This window comes from Oncorhynchus nerka, linkage group LG8 (genome assembly GCF_034236695.1).
Source record: "Oncorhynchus nerka isolate Pitt River linkage group LG8, Oner_Uvic_2.0, whole genome shotgun sequence".
Taxonomy (NCBI): Eukaryota; Metazoa; Chordata; class Actinopteri; order Salmoniformes; family Salmonidae; genus Oncorhynchus; species Oncorhynchus nerka.
Window position 1 is genome coordinate 20,416,880 of NC_088403.1, and position 20,008 is coordinate 20,436,887.

Genomic DNA, 20,008 nt, shown 5'->3' on the forward strand with positions numbered 1-20,008 from the left:
TGATTATATACATATTACACTGATTATATACAGATTACACTGATTACACTGAATACACTGATTATATACAGATTACACTGAATACACTGATTATATACAGATTACACTGAATACACTGATTATATACATATTACACTGATTATATACAGATTACACTGATTATATACAGATTACACTGATTACACTGAATACACTGATTATATACAGATTACACTGAATACACTGATTATATACATATTACACTGAATACACTGATTATATACAGATTACACTGAATACACTGATTATATACAGATTACACTGATTATATACAGATTACACTGAATACACTGATTATATACAGATTACACTGATTATATACAGATTACACTGATTATATACATATTACACTGATTATATACATATTACACTGATTATATACAGATTACACTGATTACACTGAATACACTGATTATATACAGATTACACTGAATACACTGATTATATACATATTACACTGATTATATACAGATTACACTGAATACACTGATTATATACATATTACACTGATTATATACAGATTACACTGATTATATACAGATTACACTGAATACACTGATTACACTGATTATATACAGATTACACTGAATACACTGATTACACTGATTATATACATATTACACTGAATACACTGATTATATACAGATTACACTGATTATATACATATTACACTGATTATATACAGATTACACTGATTATATACAGATTACACTGATTACACTGATTATATACAGATTACACTGATTATATACAGATTACACTGAATACACTGATTATATACAGATTACACTGAATACACTGATTATATACAGATTACACTGATTATATACAGATTACACTGATTATATACAGATTACACTGAATACACTGATTATATACATATTACACTGAATACACTGATTATATACAGATTACACTGATTATATACAGATTACACTGAATACACTGATTATATACAGATTACACTGATTATATACAGATTACACTGATTATATACAGATTACACTGAATACACTGATTATATACAGATTACACTGAATACACTGATTATATACAGATTACACTGAATACACTGATTATATACAGATTACACTGAATACACTGATTATATACATATTACACTGATTATATACAGATTACACTGATTATATACAGATTACACTGAATACACTGATTATATACATATTACACTGATTATATACAGATTACACTGATTATATACAGATTACACTGATTACACTGATTATATACAGATTACACTGATTATATACAGATTACACTGATTATATACAGATTACACTGATTATATACAGATTACACTAAATACACTGAATACACTGATTATATACATATTACACTGAATACACTGATTATATACAGATTACACTGATTATATACAGATTACACTGATTACACTAAATACACTGATTATTTACAGATTACACTGATTACACTAAATACACTGATTATATACAGATTACACTGATTATATACAGGTTACACTGATTACACTAAATACACTGATTATATACAGATTACACTGATTATATACAGATGACACTGATTACACTGATTATATACAGATTACACTGATTATATACAGATTACACTGATTACACTGATTATATACAGATTACACTGATTACATACAGATTACACTGATTATATACAGATTACACTGATTATATACAGATTACACTGATTATATACAGATTACACTGATTATATGCAGATTACACTGATTATATACAGATTACACTGATTACACTGAATACACTGATTATATACAGATTACACTAAATACACTGATTACACTGATCATATACATATTACACTGATTATATACAGATTACACTGATTATATACAGATTACACTGATTATATACAGATTACACTGATTATATACATATTACACTGATTACACTGAATACACTGATTATATACATATTACACTGATTACACTGATTATATACAGATTACACTGATTACACTGATTACACTGAATACACTGATTATATACATATTACACTGATTACACTGATTACACTGAATACACTGATTATATACATATTACACTGATTACACTGATTATATACAGATTACACTGATTATATACAGATTACACTGATTATATACAGATTACACTGATTATATACAGATTACACTGAATACACTGATTATATACAGATTACACTGATTATATACAGATTACACTGATTATATACAGATTACACTGATTACACTGAATACACTGATTATATACAGATTACACTGATTATATACATATTACACTGATTATATACAGATTACACTGATTACACTGATTATATACAGATTACACTGATTATATACAGATTACACTGAATACACTGATTATATACAGATTACACTGATTATATACAGATTACACTGATTATATACAGATTACACTGAATACACTGATTATATACAGATTACACTGATTATATACAGATTACACTGATTACACTGAATACATTGATTATATACTGATTACACTGATTATACTGATTGGTGTGTGTGTTTGTCATGTATGCGGTGCCAGTGAGTGTGAACGTCTGCGTGTGGGAACGTCTGTGTGTATGTGGCGGACACCATCGTCCCCCCGCCCCGGGGCACATGCTGAAACATCCCCTCTATCAACCTGGCTCACCAAAGGGAAACGACCACAAGTCCTCTATGTGTTATGGCTGGTGTAGCATGTTCATTACTAGCAATTATAGCATTGTCTGCTTGCTTTTAGTGCTGCTTTTCTCTGCCATCTTTGAAATAATTACTTTTTTTCATCAATCGTTGAATGTTTCCATGGCCAGCCCCCCCCCCCACACACACTTGATGTGCCGACGAAGGGGCATTCTTTTTTTATTGAGTCAGTGTATAGCCCTGGTTGTTACATTGCCCAAGGCCCAAGGGGAAATCAATGGGAATAGGTTGTCAACAAATCACCATGTAATTTCAACATCGGGCACTTTGCTAAACTAGCTGGAGTAAGCGATCTGCACTCTCTTCACACTCTCTCTCACACACGCACGCACACACATCCCATACTTCTTCACACACACACCGAGCCATCAGCCGTGACAGCTAGCCATTTGTTACTGCTGAGCGCAAATCACTTGGCTAGTGATTGCAGTCTGAATCCACACAGCCTGACGCTCTTATCATCCTCTTCAAAACGTGGATATTATCCACCGCCACATTGTCTGGCATCTCCACCTAATAGTTCTCCCATACAGGATAATGGGTTGGTGACTGGTAAACACGCCACAGAGCGCAGTCTTTTTACTCATTCTGTTTTGGTTATGACTGTCTCCACTGATGGTAAGGCTAGTAGAAATGGGATTATTTAGTATTTGTGACATGGTGCTAATGCAGTGATAATTACTACAGGAAACGGAGGTGACCAATTTCCCCATGGTGGCTACTGTGATCATGCGTCCATTTTGGGGCAGAGCGCTGTATGGCTCAACAGTGATCCATGGGATATGAGCCAAATACTAACGCCTTTGGCATCTAGTCAACGGGCCTGTTTGTAGACATTGAAAATGTCTCCCTGCCACCTATCGCTTGTCCTTGGACAAATCACTGATTTAATGTGACGTTATTGGTCGAAGCATTGTAGTGGAAACATCACTTTCACCTATCCAGTCATGGTAGATCAGAGATTACTGCAAGGAAGAGATGCGTGTTCCAAGTACTTTACATTTACTTACAAAGTAATCCAACCAGGCTCTATGCTAACAGGAATGGACTCAATGTATTCAAACAGAGACCAAACGTGAAGCATTCCATGCTCCTCCTCCTCCTCTTCCCTCTCTCTCCCCGCCCCTCAGGCACCCAGCTGGAGAACCTGATGGAGACCATGAGGGCAGAGATCGCCGCCCAGCCCCCAGTGGAGGGCTCGTACGCTGCCCGCCGAGGGGACTACTGCATCGCCAATTTCTCCGCCGACGGAGAGTGGTACGTGTTTTGTCTTTCTGTCACATGGTGCTGCAATGTCTCCATTTTAATGTGTAGTAAAATACTTGACCCTATGTTGAGGTCTTGTTGAAGAGAGAGCTATTGGTCCTACAATCCATCCCCTTTCCTTATGACTAGTGCCCAATCAATCCCCTTTCCTTATGACTAGTGCCCAATCCATCCCCTTTCCTTATGACTAGTGCCCAATCAATCCCCTTTCCTTATGACTAGTGCCCAATCCATCCCCTTTCCTTATGACTAGTGCCCAATCAATCCCCTTTCCTTATGACTAGTGCCCAATCCATCCCCTTTCCTTATGACTAGTGCCCAATCAATCCCCTTCCCTTATGACTAGTGCCCAATCAATCCCCTTTCCTTATGACTAGTGCCCAATCAATCCCCTTTCCTTATGACTAGTGCCCCGCCCCAATCAATCCCCTTTCCTTATGACTAGTGCCCAATCCATCCCCTTTCCTTATGACTAGTGCCCAATCAATCCCCTTCCCTTATGACTAGTGCCCAATCAATCCCCTTTCCTTATGACTAGTGCCCAATCAATCCCCTTTCCTTATGACTAGTGCCCAATCCATCCCCTTTCCTTATGACTAGTGCCCAATCAATCCCCTTTCCTTATGACTAGTGCCCAATCCATCCCCTTTCCTTATGACTAGTGCCCAATCAATCCCCTTCCTTATGACTAGTGCCCAATCAATCCCCTTTCCTTATGACTAGTGCCCAATCAATCCCCTTTCCTTATGACTAGTGCCCAATCCATCCCCTTTCGTTATGACTAGTGCCCAATCAATCCCCTTTCCTTATGACTAGTGCCCAATCAATCCCCTTTCCTTATGACTAGTGCCCAATCAATCCCCTTTCCTTATGACTAGTGCCCAATCAATCCCCTTTCCTTATGACTAGTGCCCAATCAATCCCCTTTCCTTATGACTAGTGCCCAATCAATCCCCTTTCCCTATGACTAGTGCCCAATCAATCCCCTTTCCTTATGACTAGTGCCCAATCAATCCCTTTCCTTATGACTAGTGCCCAATCCATCCCCTTTCCTTATGACTAGTGCCCAATCAATCCCCTTTCCTTATGACTAGTGCCCAATCCATCCCCTTTCCTTATGACTAGTGCCCAATCAATCCCCTTTCCTTATGACTAGTGCCCAATCAATCCCCTTTCCTTATGACTAGTGCCCAATCAATCCCCTTTCCTTATGACTAGTGCCCAATCAATCCCCTTTCCTTATGACTAGTGCCCAATCAATCCCCTTTCCTTATGACTAGTGCCCAATCAATCCCCTTTCCTTATGACTAGTGCCCAATCCATCCCCTTTCCTTATGACTAGTGCCCAATCAATCCCCTTTCCTTATGACTAGTGCCCAATCCATCCCCTTTCCTTATGACTAGTGCCCAATCAATCCCCTTTCCTTATGACTAGTGCCCAATCAATCCCCTTTCCTTATGACTAGTGCCCAATCAATCCCCTTTCCTTATGACTAGTGCCCAATCAATCCCCTTTCCTTATGACTAGTGCCCAATCAATCCCCTTTCCTTATGACTAGTGCCCAATCAATCCCCTTTCCTTATGACTAGTGCCCAATCAATCCCCTTTCCTTATGACTAGTGCCCAATCAATCCCCTTTCCTTATGACTAGTGCCCAATCCATCCCCTTTCCTTATGACTAGTGCCCAATCAATCCCCTTTCCTTATGACTAGTGCCCAATCAATCCCCTTTCCTTATGACTAGTGCCCCAATCCATCCCCTTTCCTTATGACTAGTGCCCAATCAATCCCCTTTCCTTATGACTAGTGCCCAATCAATCCCCTTTCCTTATGACTAGTGCCCAATCAATCCCCTTTCCTTATGACTAGTGCCCAATCAATCCCCTTTCCTTATGACTAGTGCCCAATCAATCCCCTTCCCTTATGACTAGTGCCCAATCAATCCCCTTCCCTTGTGACTAGTGCCCAATCAATCCCCTTTCCTTATGACTAGTGCCCAAGTCGGGGCTAATAGTTGGCATTTGGGTTCAGCAAAATGTAAATTAGAGGATCGTAATTAGAGCAACTGATAAGCTCCGCCCTTAACCTGGATGTGAGTCACCCACACCCTCTCTCATTGGCTTTTTGCCTGGATCTATTCTTATAGAGACCTTTGATGTTTGTAAAGGCCAGGTATCATCTTTCCAAAATACAAAGCGTCCTACCTATTTATCTACCCTTTGTTCATACTGTTTCTGGTTTTAAATCTGCCCAGCCATAAAAGGGACATCACAAAGTCATGGCTCCTGAACGGCCCTGGTTTTTAAGAGGGCCCCTTTTAGAACAGAGCTTTGTAGAGGTGTTGAGCCCTCGTCAACCCAGCCGGTACACCGGGTGTTGCCGGTGAAGTTTACAGATGGTGGCGGGGACAGATGGTAGTCGCGGAGGCGAAGTGCGTCGGGTGGGCGCCACCGGGTGTCTGCTATGTCTTTGGGCCCCATCAAGGAGGTGACCGAGAGAGAGAGACTGTGGGAAGGAGAGGGAGAGAAGGGAAATGCCAAACTGATATTAAAAATAGAGACTCACCCCTCCCTAGCCAGGTGGACAGCTCATCATCTCCCTCCCCCTCTCCCCTCACTCAGCTTCTGGGAACAAAAACTTTTACGTTTTCGCATCCACCAGTCATAGTTAGGGAGAGCTTTCAAAAGAGCCATCTGTGAGATGCAGTGGCTGGGATTTATTATTATTATTTTTATCTTCTTGTTCCCTCGTACTTCCTAATCTCCCTTTGGAGATCACCAGCTGTTGTGCATGGAGATCTCCAGTCTATTGTTACTCCTGTTTTGTATGGAGATCACCAGTCTATTGTTACTCCTGTTGTGCATGGAGATCACCAGTCTATTGTTACTCCTGTTGTGCATGGAGATCACCAGTCTATTGTTACTCCTGTTGTGCATGGAGATCACCAGTCTATTGTTACTCCTGTTTTGTATGGAGAGCACCAGTCTATTGTTACTCCTGTTTTGTATGGAGAGCACCAGTCTATTGTTACCCTGTTTTGTATGGAGATCACCAGTCTATTGTTAGTCTATTGTTACTCCTGTTGTGCATGGAGATCACCAGTCTATTGTTGTTTTGTATGGAGAGCACCAGTCTATTGTTACTCCTGTTGCAGTATGGAGAGCACCAGTTATTGTTACTCCTGTTGTGCATGGAGATCACCAGTCTATTGTTACTCCTGTTTTGTATGGAGATCACCAGTCTATTGTTACTCCTGTTTTGTATGGAGATCACCAGTCTGTTGTTACTCCTGTTTTGCATGGAGAGCACCAGTCAGTCTGTTGTTGGAGACTCAGTCTGTTGTGCATGTTGTTACTCCTGTTGTGCATGGAGAGCACCAGTCTGTTGTTACTCCTGTTGTGCATGGAAAGCACCAGTCTGTTGTTACTCCTTTCCAGGAAAAACAGCGGTTCTTCCTTTTTATGCTAAATAAGTTTTTTGTTTTAGTGTTTCTTCCGGGACCTGTTATTCTGTTGTTCTGTTATTCATTGAGGTAATTTCCAACCATAGTGAGTGTTGTACATCTTTATTCTGAGAGGGAGGGAGGTTTACTGGTTTTATTAAAGACTAATTAGGGTTGGGTTCCTTTCAAGGCCTGTTGAATGCTGCCACTGAGGAGTTGTGAATGAGTCTGTGTGTCTGTCATTCTCTCTCTTTCTCTTTCTCTTGTCACTTTCTCCCTGACTGTTTCTTTTTGTCTCTCTTCTCTCATCATTCTCTCTGTCTTCTCTCTACATGTCTGTCTCTCTCTCCCCTGTTGTGTCCACTCCACCATTGCCTAGTTGTTAGTAGCGTTTGTTTTCTCCTTCTGTCCATCCTGTCTCTCCTTTCCTCCTCGGGTTAATGCGGTGATGTGGGCCACACAGTGATTGAGAGGCTCTTTGACTCGCCTCTCCCTCCCACTGAGCTATCCCACAATGCACTTCACCAATTGGCTTCAATACCTTTTATTTTTAATTATCTCTGTGCTTTTCTGGTACTATAGGCTTAGATTGTAGACGTAAGATTTCTCACACACCTCTTGAAATGAACAAGTCATACAGGCCAATATAATTCCCCTTGTTTCTATACAGTGGCCTGTCTGAAATTGAACATTTCAAATCCCATAGGATCTCTCTCTCCTCAAAGACCTTATCACTACAGACATATCCACCACCACACCAGCTCTCCTCGGAAATAAGAACGGAATGATTTACTCATCTCCTTGTACCTCCCTCTCTCCCCTTTCTCTCTCTCTCCTTTCTCTATCTCTCGTCTTCTCTCTCTCTCTCATCTCTCTCTTCCCTTTCTTTCTTTCTCTCTCATCTTCTCTCTCTCCTCTCTCTCTCCTCTTCTCTCTTCTTTCTTTCAATTCTCACCTTTCTCTCTCTCATCTTCCCCTCCATCTGTTCCTTCACTTACCTCTGTAAAGGTACAGAGCCCGGGTGGAGAAAGTTCAATCGCCAGCAAAGGTCCATGTGTTCTACATCGACTATGGCAACGTGAGTACCTTTATAGCTCTTTCCCTCTCTACATGAGTACCTTTATAGCTCTTTCCCTCTCTACATGAGTACCTTTATATCTGTATCCATCTCTACGTGAGTACCTTTATAGCTGTATCCCTCTCTACGTGAGTACCTTTATAGCTCTATCCCTCTCTAGGTGAGTACCTTTATAGCTCTATCCCTCTCTACGTGAGTACCTTGATAGCTCTATCCCTCTCTACCTGAGTACCTTGATAGCTCTATCCCTCTCTACGTGAGTACCTTTATAGCTCTATCCCTCTCTACGTGAGTACCTTTATAGCTCTATCCCTCTCTATGTGAGTACCTTTATAGCTGTATCCCTCTCTACCTGAGTACCTTGATAGCTCTATCCCCTCTATGTGGGTACCTTTATAGCTCTATCCCTCTCTACGTGAGTACCTTTATAGCTCTATCCCTCTCTACGTGAGTACCTTTATAGCTCTATCCCTCTCTACGTGAGTACCTTTATAGCTCTATCCCCTCTACGTGAGTACCTTTATAGCTCTATCCCTCTCTACGTGAGTACCTTTATAGCTCTATCCCTCTCTATGTGAGTACCTTTATAGCTCTATCCCTCTCTACGTGAGTACCTTTATATCTGTATCCCTCTCTACGTGAGTACCTTTATAGCTGTATCCCTCTCTACGTGAGTACCTTTATAGCTCTATCCCTCTCTACGTGAGTACCTTTATAGCTCTATCCCTCTCTACGTGAGTACCTTGATAGCTCTATCCCTCTCTACGTGAGTACCTTTAAAGCTCTATCCCTCTCTACTAGAGGTCGACCGATTAATCGAAATGGCCGATTAATTAGGGCCGATTTCAAGTTTTCATAACAATCGGAAATCGTTATTTTTGGCCGCTGATTTGCCGATTATGTCATGATCGTCGTATTGAGGAGACCAAAGCGCGGCGTGATGTGAATACATCCCTTCAATGATAGATGAAAACAAACACAAAGTACACTAAACAAACAAACAAACAAAATAGAAAAACGAACGTGACCGCTATAAATACTGAGTGCAAACATGCAACATCACATAGACAATAACCCACGAACCCAAACTGGAAAATGGCAACCTAAATAGGATCCCCAATCAGAGACAACGACAAACACCTGCCACTGATTGAGAACCATATCAGGTTTAAAACACATAGAACTAGTCAAACTAGACATACAACATAGAATGCCCACTCATATCACACCCAGACCAAACAAACAACGCAAATCATGGTCAGAGTGTGGCAGATTTTTTAAATTGTATTATTATTAGTATTATTATATATATATATATATTTTACACCTTTATTGAATCTTTATTTAACTTGGCAAGTCAGTTAAGAACACATTCTTATTTTCAATGACGGCCTAGAAACAGTGGGTTAACTGCCTTGTTCAGGGGCAGAACGACAGATTTTCACCTTGTCAGCTCGGGGAACCAATCTTGCAACCTTACAGTTAACTAGTCCAACGCAATAACGACCTGCCTCTCTCTCGTTGCACTCCACAAGGAGACTGCCTGTTACGCAAATGCAGTAAGCCAAGGTAAGTTGCTAGCTAGCATTAAACTTATCTTATTAAAAACAATCAATCATAATCACTAGTTAACTACACATGGTTGATGATATTACTAGATATTATCTAGCGTGTCCTGCGTTGCATATAATCTGACTGAGCATACAAGCGTACAAGTATCTAAGTATCTGACTGCGCGGTGGTAGGCAAAAGCAGGCGCGTAAACATTCATTCAAACAGCACTCTCGTGCGTTTTGCCAGCAGCTCTTCGTTGTGCTTCAAGCATTGCGCTGTTTATGACTTCAAGCCTATCAACTCCCGAGATGAGGCTGGTGTAACCGAAGTGAAATGGCTGGCTAGTTGGCGCGCACTACTCGCTCTGAGCCTTGGGGTGGTTGTTTCCTTTGCTCTGCATGGGTAAAGCTGCTTCGATGTAGTGGCTGTTGTCGTTGTGTTGCTGGTTTGGGCCCAGGGAGGAGCGAGGAGAGGGACGGAAGCTATACTGTTACACTGGCAATACTAAAGTGACTATAAGAACATCCAATAGTCAACGGTTAATTAAATACAAATGGTATAGAGGGAAATAGTCCTATACTTCCTATAATAACTACAACCTAAAACTTCTTACCTGAGAATATTGAAGACTCATGTTAAAAGGAACCACCAGCTTTCATATGTTCTCATGTTCTGAGCAAGGAACTGAAACGTTAGCTTTCTTACATAGCACATATTGGACTTTTACTTTCTTCTTCATCACTTTGTTTTTGAATTATTTAAACCAAATTGAACATGTTTCATTATTTGCTTGAGACTAAATTGATTTTATTGATGTATTATATTAAGTTATAATAAGTGTTCATTCAGTATTGTTGTAATTGTCATTATTACAAATACATTTTTTTTTAAACGTCTGATTAATCGGCATCGGCTTTTTTGGTCCTCCAATAATCGATACCGGTATCGGCGTTGAAAAATAATAATCGGTCGACCTCTACTCTCTACGTGTGTGCCTGCCTGTGTGTGTGTCCCTGTTCATGTGTGTGTGTGTGTCCCTGTTCATGTGTGTGTGTGTGTTCCTGTTCATGTGTGTGTGTGTTCCTGTTCATGTGTGTGTGTGTTCCTGTTCATGTGTGTGTGTGTGTCCCTCTTCATGTGTGTCCCTGTTCTTGTGTGTCCCTGTTCTTGTGTGTCCCTGTTCTTGTGTGTCCCTGTTCTTGTGTGTCCCCGTTCGTGTTTGTGTCCCCGTTCGTGTGTGTGTGTCCCCGTTCGTGTGTGTGTGTGTCCGTTCGTGTGTGTGTGTCCGTTCGTGTGTGTGTGTGTGTCCGTTCGTGTGTGTGTGTGTGTCCGTTCGTGTGTGTGTGTGTGTCCGTTCGTGTGTGTGTGTGTGTCCGTTGTGTGTGTGTGTGTCCGTTGTGTGTGTGTGTGTGTCCGTGTGTCCGTGTCGTGTGTGTGTGTGTGTGTCCGTGTGTGTGTGTGTGTGTGTCCGTGTGTGTGTGTGTGTGTGTGTATCCGTTTGTGTGTGTGTGTCCGTTTGTGTGTGTGTGTGTCCGTTTGTGTGTGTGTGTGTCCGTTTGTGTGTGTGTGTGTCCGTTTGTGCGTGTGTGTGCCCGTTTGTGCGTGTGTGTGTCCGTTTGTGCGTGTGTGTGTCCGTTTGTGCGTGTGTGTGTGTCCGTTTGTGCGTGTGTGTGTCCGTTTGTGCGTGTGTGTGTCCGTTTGTGCGTGTGTGTGTCCGTTTGTGCGTGTGTGTGTCTGTTCGTGCGTGTGTGTGTGTCCGTGTGTCTGTGGGTCCACATGCATTTGGAGCTGACTTCAGCTCGACAACGACAAGTGTAGTGGTAAGTAGCCATCATTAAAGAACTATCACTTGTCCTTTGAAGGATGGTCCTATGTCTCTCCTCTGGCTCAGATGATGCTCTATCAGGTTAGTATCGAGCACCAGCCTAGTTAATGGCCAACTGTGGCGAATTCTGTGGCTGAATGCGATTCACAGGAATCACTTTCCCAGAATCAAAATAACTTTAGCTGTACAGCGCCATCAAGCAGGGCATCAATCATGTCCTATGTAGTTGAGGCTTTGTTTTTTCTGTCTTCAGAGCACCATATTCCCAGTAATATAATACCTATCTGAGCTGTTAGTCTGGGAAATGGCTCTGCAGGCCTTTTCTCTCTTTCTATATTCTCTGGATGACGAAAGCACTGCATATGTCTCTGTGTGTGTGTGTACGCATCTCTGCACATCTGTGACGTACCACCGCCACAAAGTGGTCCATCCAGCCGATCCTCCCCCCATGGGAGATTACCCATGGTGCAGTGCGGTGCTTTTGTGTGCGTCGGGCCTGTGACCTCATAGCGAGCGCCCAGGGCTGAGTATGGCAGACGCGATGTGTCCTGGCATGTTGCTGAAAGTGTGATTCTCTCTGAGCTGGCTTGGAGCCCCCACAACAACTGGGAAGCTGCTGCTATGGAGGGCTCTCTCCCTCTCTTTCTTTCTATATCTCTCTTCATCTATGTTTTTAATCTCTCTGGCTCTCCTCTCTCTTGTCTCTCCCTCTAGCCTCTCTATCGCTTTCTCTACCTCTCTCTCGCTTTCTCTTCCTCTCTATCGCTTTCTCATCCTCTCTATCGCTTTCTCTTCCTCTATCGCTTTCTCTACCTCTCTATCGCTTTCTCTCTCGCTTTCTCTACATCTCTATCGCTTTCTCTACCTCTCTATCGCTCTTTCTATCGCTTTCTCTTCTCTCTATCGCTCTACCTCTCTATCGCTTTCTCTTCTCTACCTCTCTATCGCTTCCTCTCTATCGCTTTCTCTACCTCTCTATCGCTTTCTACCTCTCTATCGCTTTCTCTTCCTCTATCGCTTTCTCTACCTCTCTATCGCTTTCTCTACCTCTCTCTTTCTATCGCTTTCTACCTCTCTCTCTATCGCTCTCTTCCTCTCTATCGCTTTCTCTTCCTCTCTATCGCTCTTTTCTTTCTCTCTATCGCTTTCTCCTATCGCTTTCTCTTCCTCTCTATCGCTTTCTCTTCCTCTCTATCGCTTTCTCTTCCTCTATATCGCTTTTCTCTTCCTCTATATCGCTTTCTTTACCTCTTCGCTTTCTCTTCCTCTCTATCGCTTTCTCTTCCTCTCTATCGCTTTCCTCTCTATCGCTTTCTCTTCCTCTATCGCTTTCTCTCTCTCTCCTCTATCGCTTTCTCTTCCTCTCTATCGCTTTCTCTTCCTCTCTATCTTTCTCTATATATCGCTTTCTCTTCCTTCTATCTTCCCTCTATCGCTTTCTTCCTCTCTATCTCTATCTTTCTATATCGCTTTCTCTTCCTCTCTATCGCTTTTCTACCTCTCGCTTTCTCTACCTCTCTATCGCTTTCTCTTCCTCTCTATCGCTTTCTCTTCTCTTCCTCTCTATCGCTTTCTCTTCCCTCTATCGCTTTCTCTTCCTCTATATCGCTTTCTCTTCCTCTCTATCGCTTTCTCTTCCTCTCTATCGCTACCTCTTCTTCCTCTCTATCGCTTTCTCATCCTCTATCGCTCTTCCTCTTCCTCTCTCTATCGCTTTCTCATCCTCTATCTCTATTCTCTTCCTCTCTATCGCTTTCTCTTCCTCTCTATCCTCTATCGCTTCTCTTCCTCTCTATCGCTTTCTCTTCCTCTTTCTCTTCCTCTATCGCTTTCTTCCTCTCTATCTTTCTCTACCTCTCTATCGCTTTCTCTTCCTCTCTATCGCTTTTCTTCCTCTTCCTCTCTATCGCTTTCTCTTCCTCTCTATCGCTTTCTTACCTCTCTTCCTCTATATCGCTTTCTTCCTCTCTATCGCTTTCTCTTCCTCTCTATCGCTTTCTCTTCCTCTCTATCGCTTTCTCTTCCTCTATCGCTTTCTCTTCCTCTCTATCGCTTTCTCTTCCTCTCTATCGCTTTCTCTTCCTCTCTATCGCTTTCTCTTCCTCTCTATCGCTTTCTCTTCCTCTCTATCGCTTTCTCATCCTCCTCTATCGCTCTTCTCTCTATCGCTTTCTTCCTCTCTATCGCTTTCTCATCCTCTTTCTTTCTCTCCTCTATCGCTTTCTCATCCTCTATATCGCTTTCTCTTCCTCTCTATCGCTTTCTCTTCCTCTCTATCGCTCTCTATCGCTTTCTCTTCCTCTCTATCGCTTTCTCTTCCTCTCTATCGCTTTCTCTTCCTCTATATCGCTTTCTCTTCCTCTCTATCGCTTTCTCTTCTCTTCCTCTCTATCGCTTTCTCTTCCTCTCTATCGCTTTCTCTACCTTCTATCTTCCTCTATATCGCTTTCTCTTCCTCTCTATCGCTTTCCTCCTCTCTATCGCTTTCATCCTCTATATCGCTTTCTCTATCGCCTCTCTACCTCGCTTTCTATCGCTTTCTCTTCCTCTCTATCGCTTTCTCTTCTCTCCTCTCTATCGCTTTCTCTTCCTCTCTACCTCTCTATCGCTTTCTCTTCCTCTATATCGCTTTCTCTTCCTCTCTACTCTCTCTATCGCTTTCTCTTCTCTATCGCTTTCTCTCCTCTCTATCGCTCTTCTCTTCCTCTATTTCTCTTCCTCTCTATCGCTTTCTCTTCCTCTCTATCGCTTTCTCTTCCTTACCTCTCTATCGCTCTTCTCTCTCTATCGCTCTCTATCGCTTTCTCTTCCTCTATATCGCTTTCTCTCTATCGCTTTTCTTCCTCTCTATCGCTTTCTCTTCCTCTTCCTCTATCGCTTTCTCTTCCTCTCTATCGCTTTCTTCTCTCTATCCTCTATCTCTCTATCGCTTTCTCTCTCTATCGCTTTCTCATCTCTATCGCTTTCTCTTCCTCTCTATCGCTTTCTCTTCCTCTCTATCGCTTTCTCTACCTCTCTATCGCTTTCTCTCCTCTCTATCGCTTTCTCTTCCTCTCTATCGCTTTCTCTTCCTCTTCTTTCTTCCTCTCTATCGCTTTCTCTACCTCTCTATCGCTTTCTCTCCTCTCTATAAACTTTCTCTTCCTCGCTCTATCGCTTTCTCTCCTTCCTCTATCGCTTTCTCTTCCTCTCTATCGCTTTCTCCTCTCTATCGCTTTCTCTACCTCTCTATCGCTTTCCTCTCTATCGCTTTCTTCCTCTACCTCTCTATCGCTTTCTCTACCTCTCTATCGCTTTCTCTTCCTCTCTATCTTTCTCTTCCTCTCTATCGCTTTCTCTACCTCTCTATCGCTTTCTCTTCCTTTCGCTTTCTCTTCCTCTATCGCTTTCTCTTCCTCTCTCGCTTTCTCTCTCTATCGCTTTCCTCTCTATCGCTTTCTCTACCTCTCTTCTTTCTACCTCTCTATCGCTTTCTCTTCCTCTATCGCTTTCTCTTCCTCTCTATCGCTTTCTCATCCTCTATCGCTTTCTCTTCCTCTCTATCGCTTTCTCTTCCTCTCTATCGCTTTCTCTCTTCCTCTCTATCGCTTTCTCTACCTCTCTATCGCTTTCTCTTCCTCTATCGCTTTCTCTACCTCTCTATCGCTTTCTCTACCTCTCTATCGCTTTCTCTTCCTCTCTATCGCTTTCTCTCTCTCTATCGCTTTCTTTCTCTCGCTTTCTCTTCCTCTATCGCTTTCTCTTCCTCTCTATCTCATCCTCTATCGCTTTCTCTTCCTCTCTATCGCTTTCTCTACCTCTCTATCTTTCTCTTCCTCTCTATCGCTCTCTCCTCTCTATCGCTTTTCCTTCTCTATCGCTTTCTCTTCCTCTATATCGCTTTCTCTTCCTCTCTATCGCTTTCTCTACCTCTATATCGCTTTCTCTTCCTCTCTATCGCTTTCTCGTCCTCTATCGCTTTCTCTACCTCTCTATCGCTTTCTCTTCCTCTATATCGCTTTCTCTTCCTCCATTTCTTTCCTCTCTTGTCTTGTCTCATTTTGCTTAATCTCCTTTTATATAATTCCCTATTTCTCTTTCTCACATTTTAATGTTTTCTCCATCTCTTTCTCTCACTCAGTTATTATTCTCGTCTAGCTTTTTACATCAATAATATTCTATTATAATATCAAACTTCAGATCTTCAACATGTCTTTCCATCCTAATCAAATCGTCCGGCCTAAATTACTGCCCGGTCATTTGCATGTAACCATAGGACACATCGTATTTGGTCATAATTTCCACATTTACTGTGCTATCAAACTATATCGCTTAAATAAATCTCCCATTTTTCCTATCATTAATATTATGTCTTCTTTCCTCTGTGTGGGCAGTCCAAACATTCACCTATTAAACCATGGGTCATTAAGGCTTAAACATGTCCTCTACTCTCCAATGGTGTCCCATATTAATTCCACAGGCCCAGTGTGTCTGTTTGTGTGTGTGTCTGCCTCAAGGGGCATCACGTCCACCTACCTCACTCCAAACTCACATTTCTACTACCCACTCATTCTGTGACCTAAATCGTGTGTGTGTGTGTGTGTGTGTGTGTGTGGGGTGAGAAAGAGAAACATAGAGAGGTCATTCCCTCAAGGTCTTCCCTCTCCTCTCTCTTACTGTACTCTCCCCTCTCTTACTGTACTCTCCCCTCTTACTGTACTCTCCCCTCTCTTACTGTACTCTCCCCTCTCTTACTGTACTTTCCCCTCTCTTACTGTACTCTCCCCTCTCTTACTGTACTCTCCCCTCTCTTACTGTACTTTCCCCTCTCTTACTGTACTCTCCCCTCTCTTACTGTACTCTCCCCTATCTCTCTCCCTCTGTCCCAGCCTCCCTCTGTCCCAGCCTTCCTCTGTCCCAGCCTTCCTCTGAGTTTTCCATGGTACTCTGTGTCCCAGCCTTCCTCTGAGTTTTCCATGGTACTCTGTGTCCCAGCCTTCCTCCATGCACCTTTTAACCAACATTCCAATTGAAACTAAATGTAAAGGAATGGATCGAGGTGGGGTTTTACAATATTTTGGTCTACAGTTGTTTTGTGGCTGCGTCATCTTGGTTTTTGGAGCAAAATGACAAAAGTAGACTGACTGCCTGAGTGTCTTGACACTGCTGTTATCAGATAGGAGGTTTGTGGAACTTTGTGTTGACACTGCTGTTGTCGTCAGATAGGAAGTTTGTGGTTATCTCTAGCTATTATATCAGGGCTCTGCTGAGCAGAGAGAGGATTGTGAGTTGGCCCTCTAAGTCGGTGCACATTGAGTTTTTTGCCCAAGCACTACACAGCTGATTCAGATAACCTTCTTATCATCATGTTGGGATCATTTGAAACAGCTGTGTAGTGCTAGGGCAAAAACCACATGCTCCCAGGGGGGCCCCAGGACCCAGTTTGAGAACCCCTGGTCTAAGAGACTTCAGTTAAACTGGCTCTCCCTTTCTCCATTTCTTTCTCAATAACCCTCCATATCTCTCTCTCTTTCTCTCTCTTTGTTGATATCCCTCCATATCTCTCTCTCTTTGTTGATATGCCTCCATATCTCTCTCTTTCTCTCTCTTTGTTGATATCCCTCCATATCTCTCTCTCTTTGTTGATATCCCTCCATATCTCTCTCTCTCTCTCTCTCTTTCTCTCTCTTTGTTGATATCCCTCCATATCTCTCTCTCTTTGTTGATATCCCTCCATATCTCTCTCTCTTTGTTGATATCCCTCCATATCTCTCTCTCTTTGTTGATATCCCTCCATATCTCTCTCTCTTTGTTGATATCCCTCCATATCTCTCTCTCTTTGTTTATATCCCTCCATATCTCTCTCTCTTTGTTGATATCCCTCCATATCTCTCTCTCTTTGTTGATATCCCTCCATATCTCTCTCTCTCTCTCTCTTTTTCTCTCTTTGTTGATATCCCTCCATATCTCTATCTCTCTCTTTTTCTCTCTTTGTTGATATCCCTCCATATCTCTCTCTTTGTTGATATCCCTCCATATCTCTCTCTCTTCTCTCTCTTTGTTGATATCCCTCCATATCTCTATCTCTCTCTCTTTTTCTCTCTTTGTTGATATCCCTCCATATCTCTCTCTCTCTCTCTCTTTTTCTCTCTTTGTTGATATCCCTCCATATCTCTCTCTCTTTGTTGATATCCCTCCATATCTCTCTCTCTCTCTTTGTTGATATCTCTATCTCTCTTTCTCTTTGTTGATATCCCTCCATATCTCTCTCTCTTTGTTGATATCCCTCCATATCTTTTTCTCTCTTTGTTGATATCTCTCTCTCTTTGTTGATATCCCTCCATATATCTCTCTCTTTGTTGATATCCCTCCATATCTCTCTCTCTCTCTCTTTTCTCTCTTTGTTGATATCCCTCCATATCTCTCTCTCTCTTTGTTGATATCCCTCCATATATCTCTCTCTCTTTGTTGATATCCCTCCATCTCTCTCTCTCTCTCTCTTTGTTGATATCCCTCCATATCTCTCTCCTCTTTGTTGATATCCCTCCATATATCTCTCTCTCTTTGTTGATATCCCTCCATATCTCTCTCCTCTTTGTTGATATCCCTCCATATCTCTCTCTCTTTGTTGATATCCCTCCATATCTCTCTCTCTCTCTCTCTTTGTTGATATCCCTCCATATCTCTCTCTCTTTGTTGATATCCCTCCATATCTCTCCCTGTCTCTCTCTTTGTTGATATCCCTCCATATCTCTCTCTCTCTCTTTGTTGATATCCCTCCATATCTCTCTCTCTCTCTTTGTTGATATCCCTCCATATCTCTCTCTCTGTCTCTCTCTTTGTTGATATCCCTCCATATCTCTCTCTGTCTCTCTCTTTGTTGATATCCCTCCATATCTCTCTCTCTTTGTTGATATCCCTCCATATCTCTCTCTCTCTCTCTTTTTCTCTCTTTGTTGATATCCCTCCATATCTCTCTCTCTTTGTTGATATCCCTCCATATCTCTCTGTCTCTCTCTCTCTCTCTTGTTGATATCCCTCCATATCTCTCTCTCTCTCTCTCTCTTTTTCTCTCTTTGTTGATATCCCTCCATATCTCTCTCTCTCTCTTTGTTGATATCCCTCCATATCTCTCTCTCTCTCTCTCTCTTTCTCTTTGTTGATATCCCTCCATATCTCTCTCTCTCTTTGTTGATATCCCTCCATATGTCTCTGTCTCTCTCGCTCTCTCTTTGTTGATATCCCTCCATATCTCTCTCTCTGTCTCTCTCTTTTTCTCTTTGTTGATATCCCTCGATATCTCTCTCTCTCTTTGTTGATATCCCTCCATATCTCTCTGTCTCTCTCGCTCTATCTTTGTTGATATCCCTCCATATCTCTCTCTCTCTCTTTGTTGATATCCCTCCATATATCTCTCTCTCTCGGTCTCTCTCTTTGTTGATATCCCTCCATATCTCTCTCTCTCTCTCTCTCTCTCTCTCTCTTTGTTGATATCCCTCCATATCTCTCTCTCTCTGTCTCTCTCTCTGTTTATATCCCTCCATATCTCTCTGTCTCTCTCTTTGTTGATATCCCTCCATATCTCTCTCTGTCTCTCTCTCTGTTTATATCCCTCCATATCTCTCTCTGTCTCTCTCTGTTTATATCCCTCCATATCTCTCTCTGTCTCTCTCTTTGTTGATATCCCTCCATATCTCTCTTTCTCTCTCTCTGTTTATATCCCTCCATATCTCTCTCTGTCTCTCTCTTTGTTGATATCCCTCCATATATCTCTCTCTCTCTCGGTCTCTCTCTTTGTTGATATCCCTCCATATCTCTCTCTGTCTCTCTTTGTTGATATCCCTCCATATATATCTCTCTCTCGGTCTCTCTCTTTGTTGATAGCCCTCCATATCTCTCTCTCTGTCTCTCTCTTTGTTGATATCCCTCCATATCTCTCTCTCTCTCTCTCTCTTTGTTGATATCCCTCCATATCTCTCTGTCTCTCTCTCTCTCTCTCTCTCTTTGTTGATATCCCTCCATCTCTCTCTCTCTCTCTCTCTCTGTTTATATCCCTCCATATCTCTCTCTGTCTCTCTCTTTGTTGATATCCCTCCATATCTC

At 42.0% G+C, this 20,008-nt stretch overlaps 1 protein-coding gene across 1 annotated transcript in view; it reads left to right on the top strand.

Annotated features, from left to right (window-relative positions):
• LOC135572881 (staphylococcal nuclease domain-containing protein 1-like) overlaps nt 1–20,008 on the top strand; it is a 126,590-nt gene that overhangs the window by 65,615 nt on the left and 40,967 nt on the right. Inside the window, exons 3-4 of the mRNA XM_065021503.1 lie at nt 3,891–4,017; nt 8,478–8,547. Of these exons, the coding sequence (XP_064877575.1) occupies nt 3,891–4,017; nt 8,478–8,547 (197 nt within the window). The remainder of the gene's footprint in view (nt 1–3,890; nt 4,018–8,477; nt 8,548–20,008) is intronic.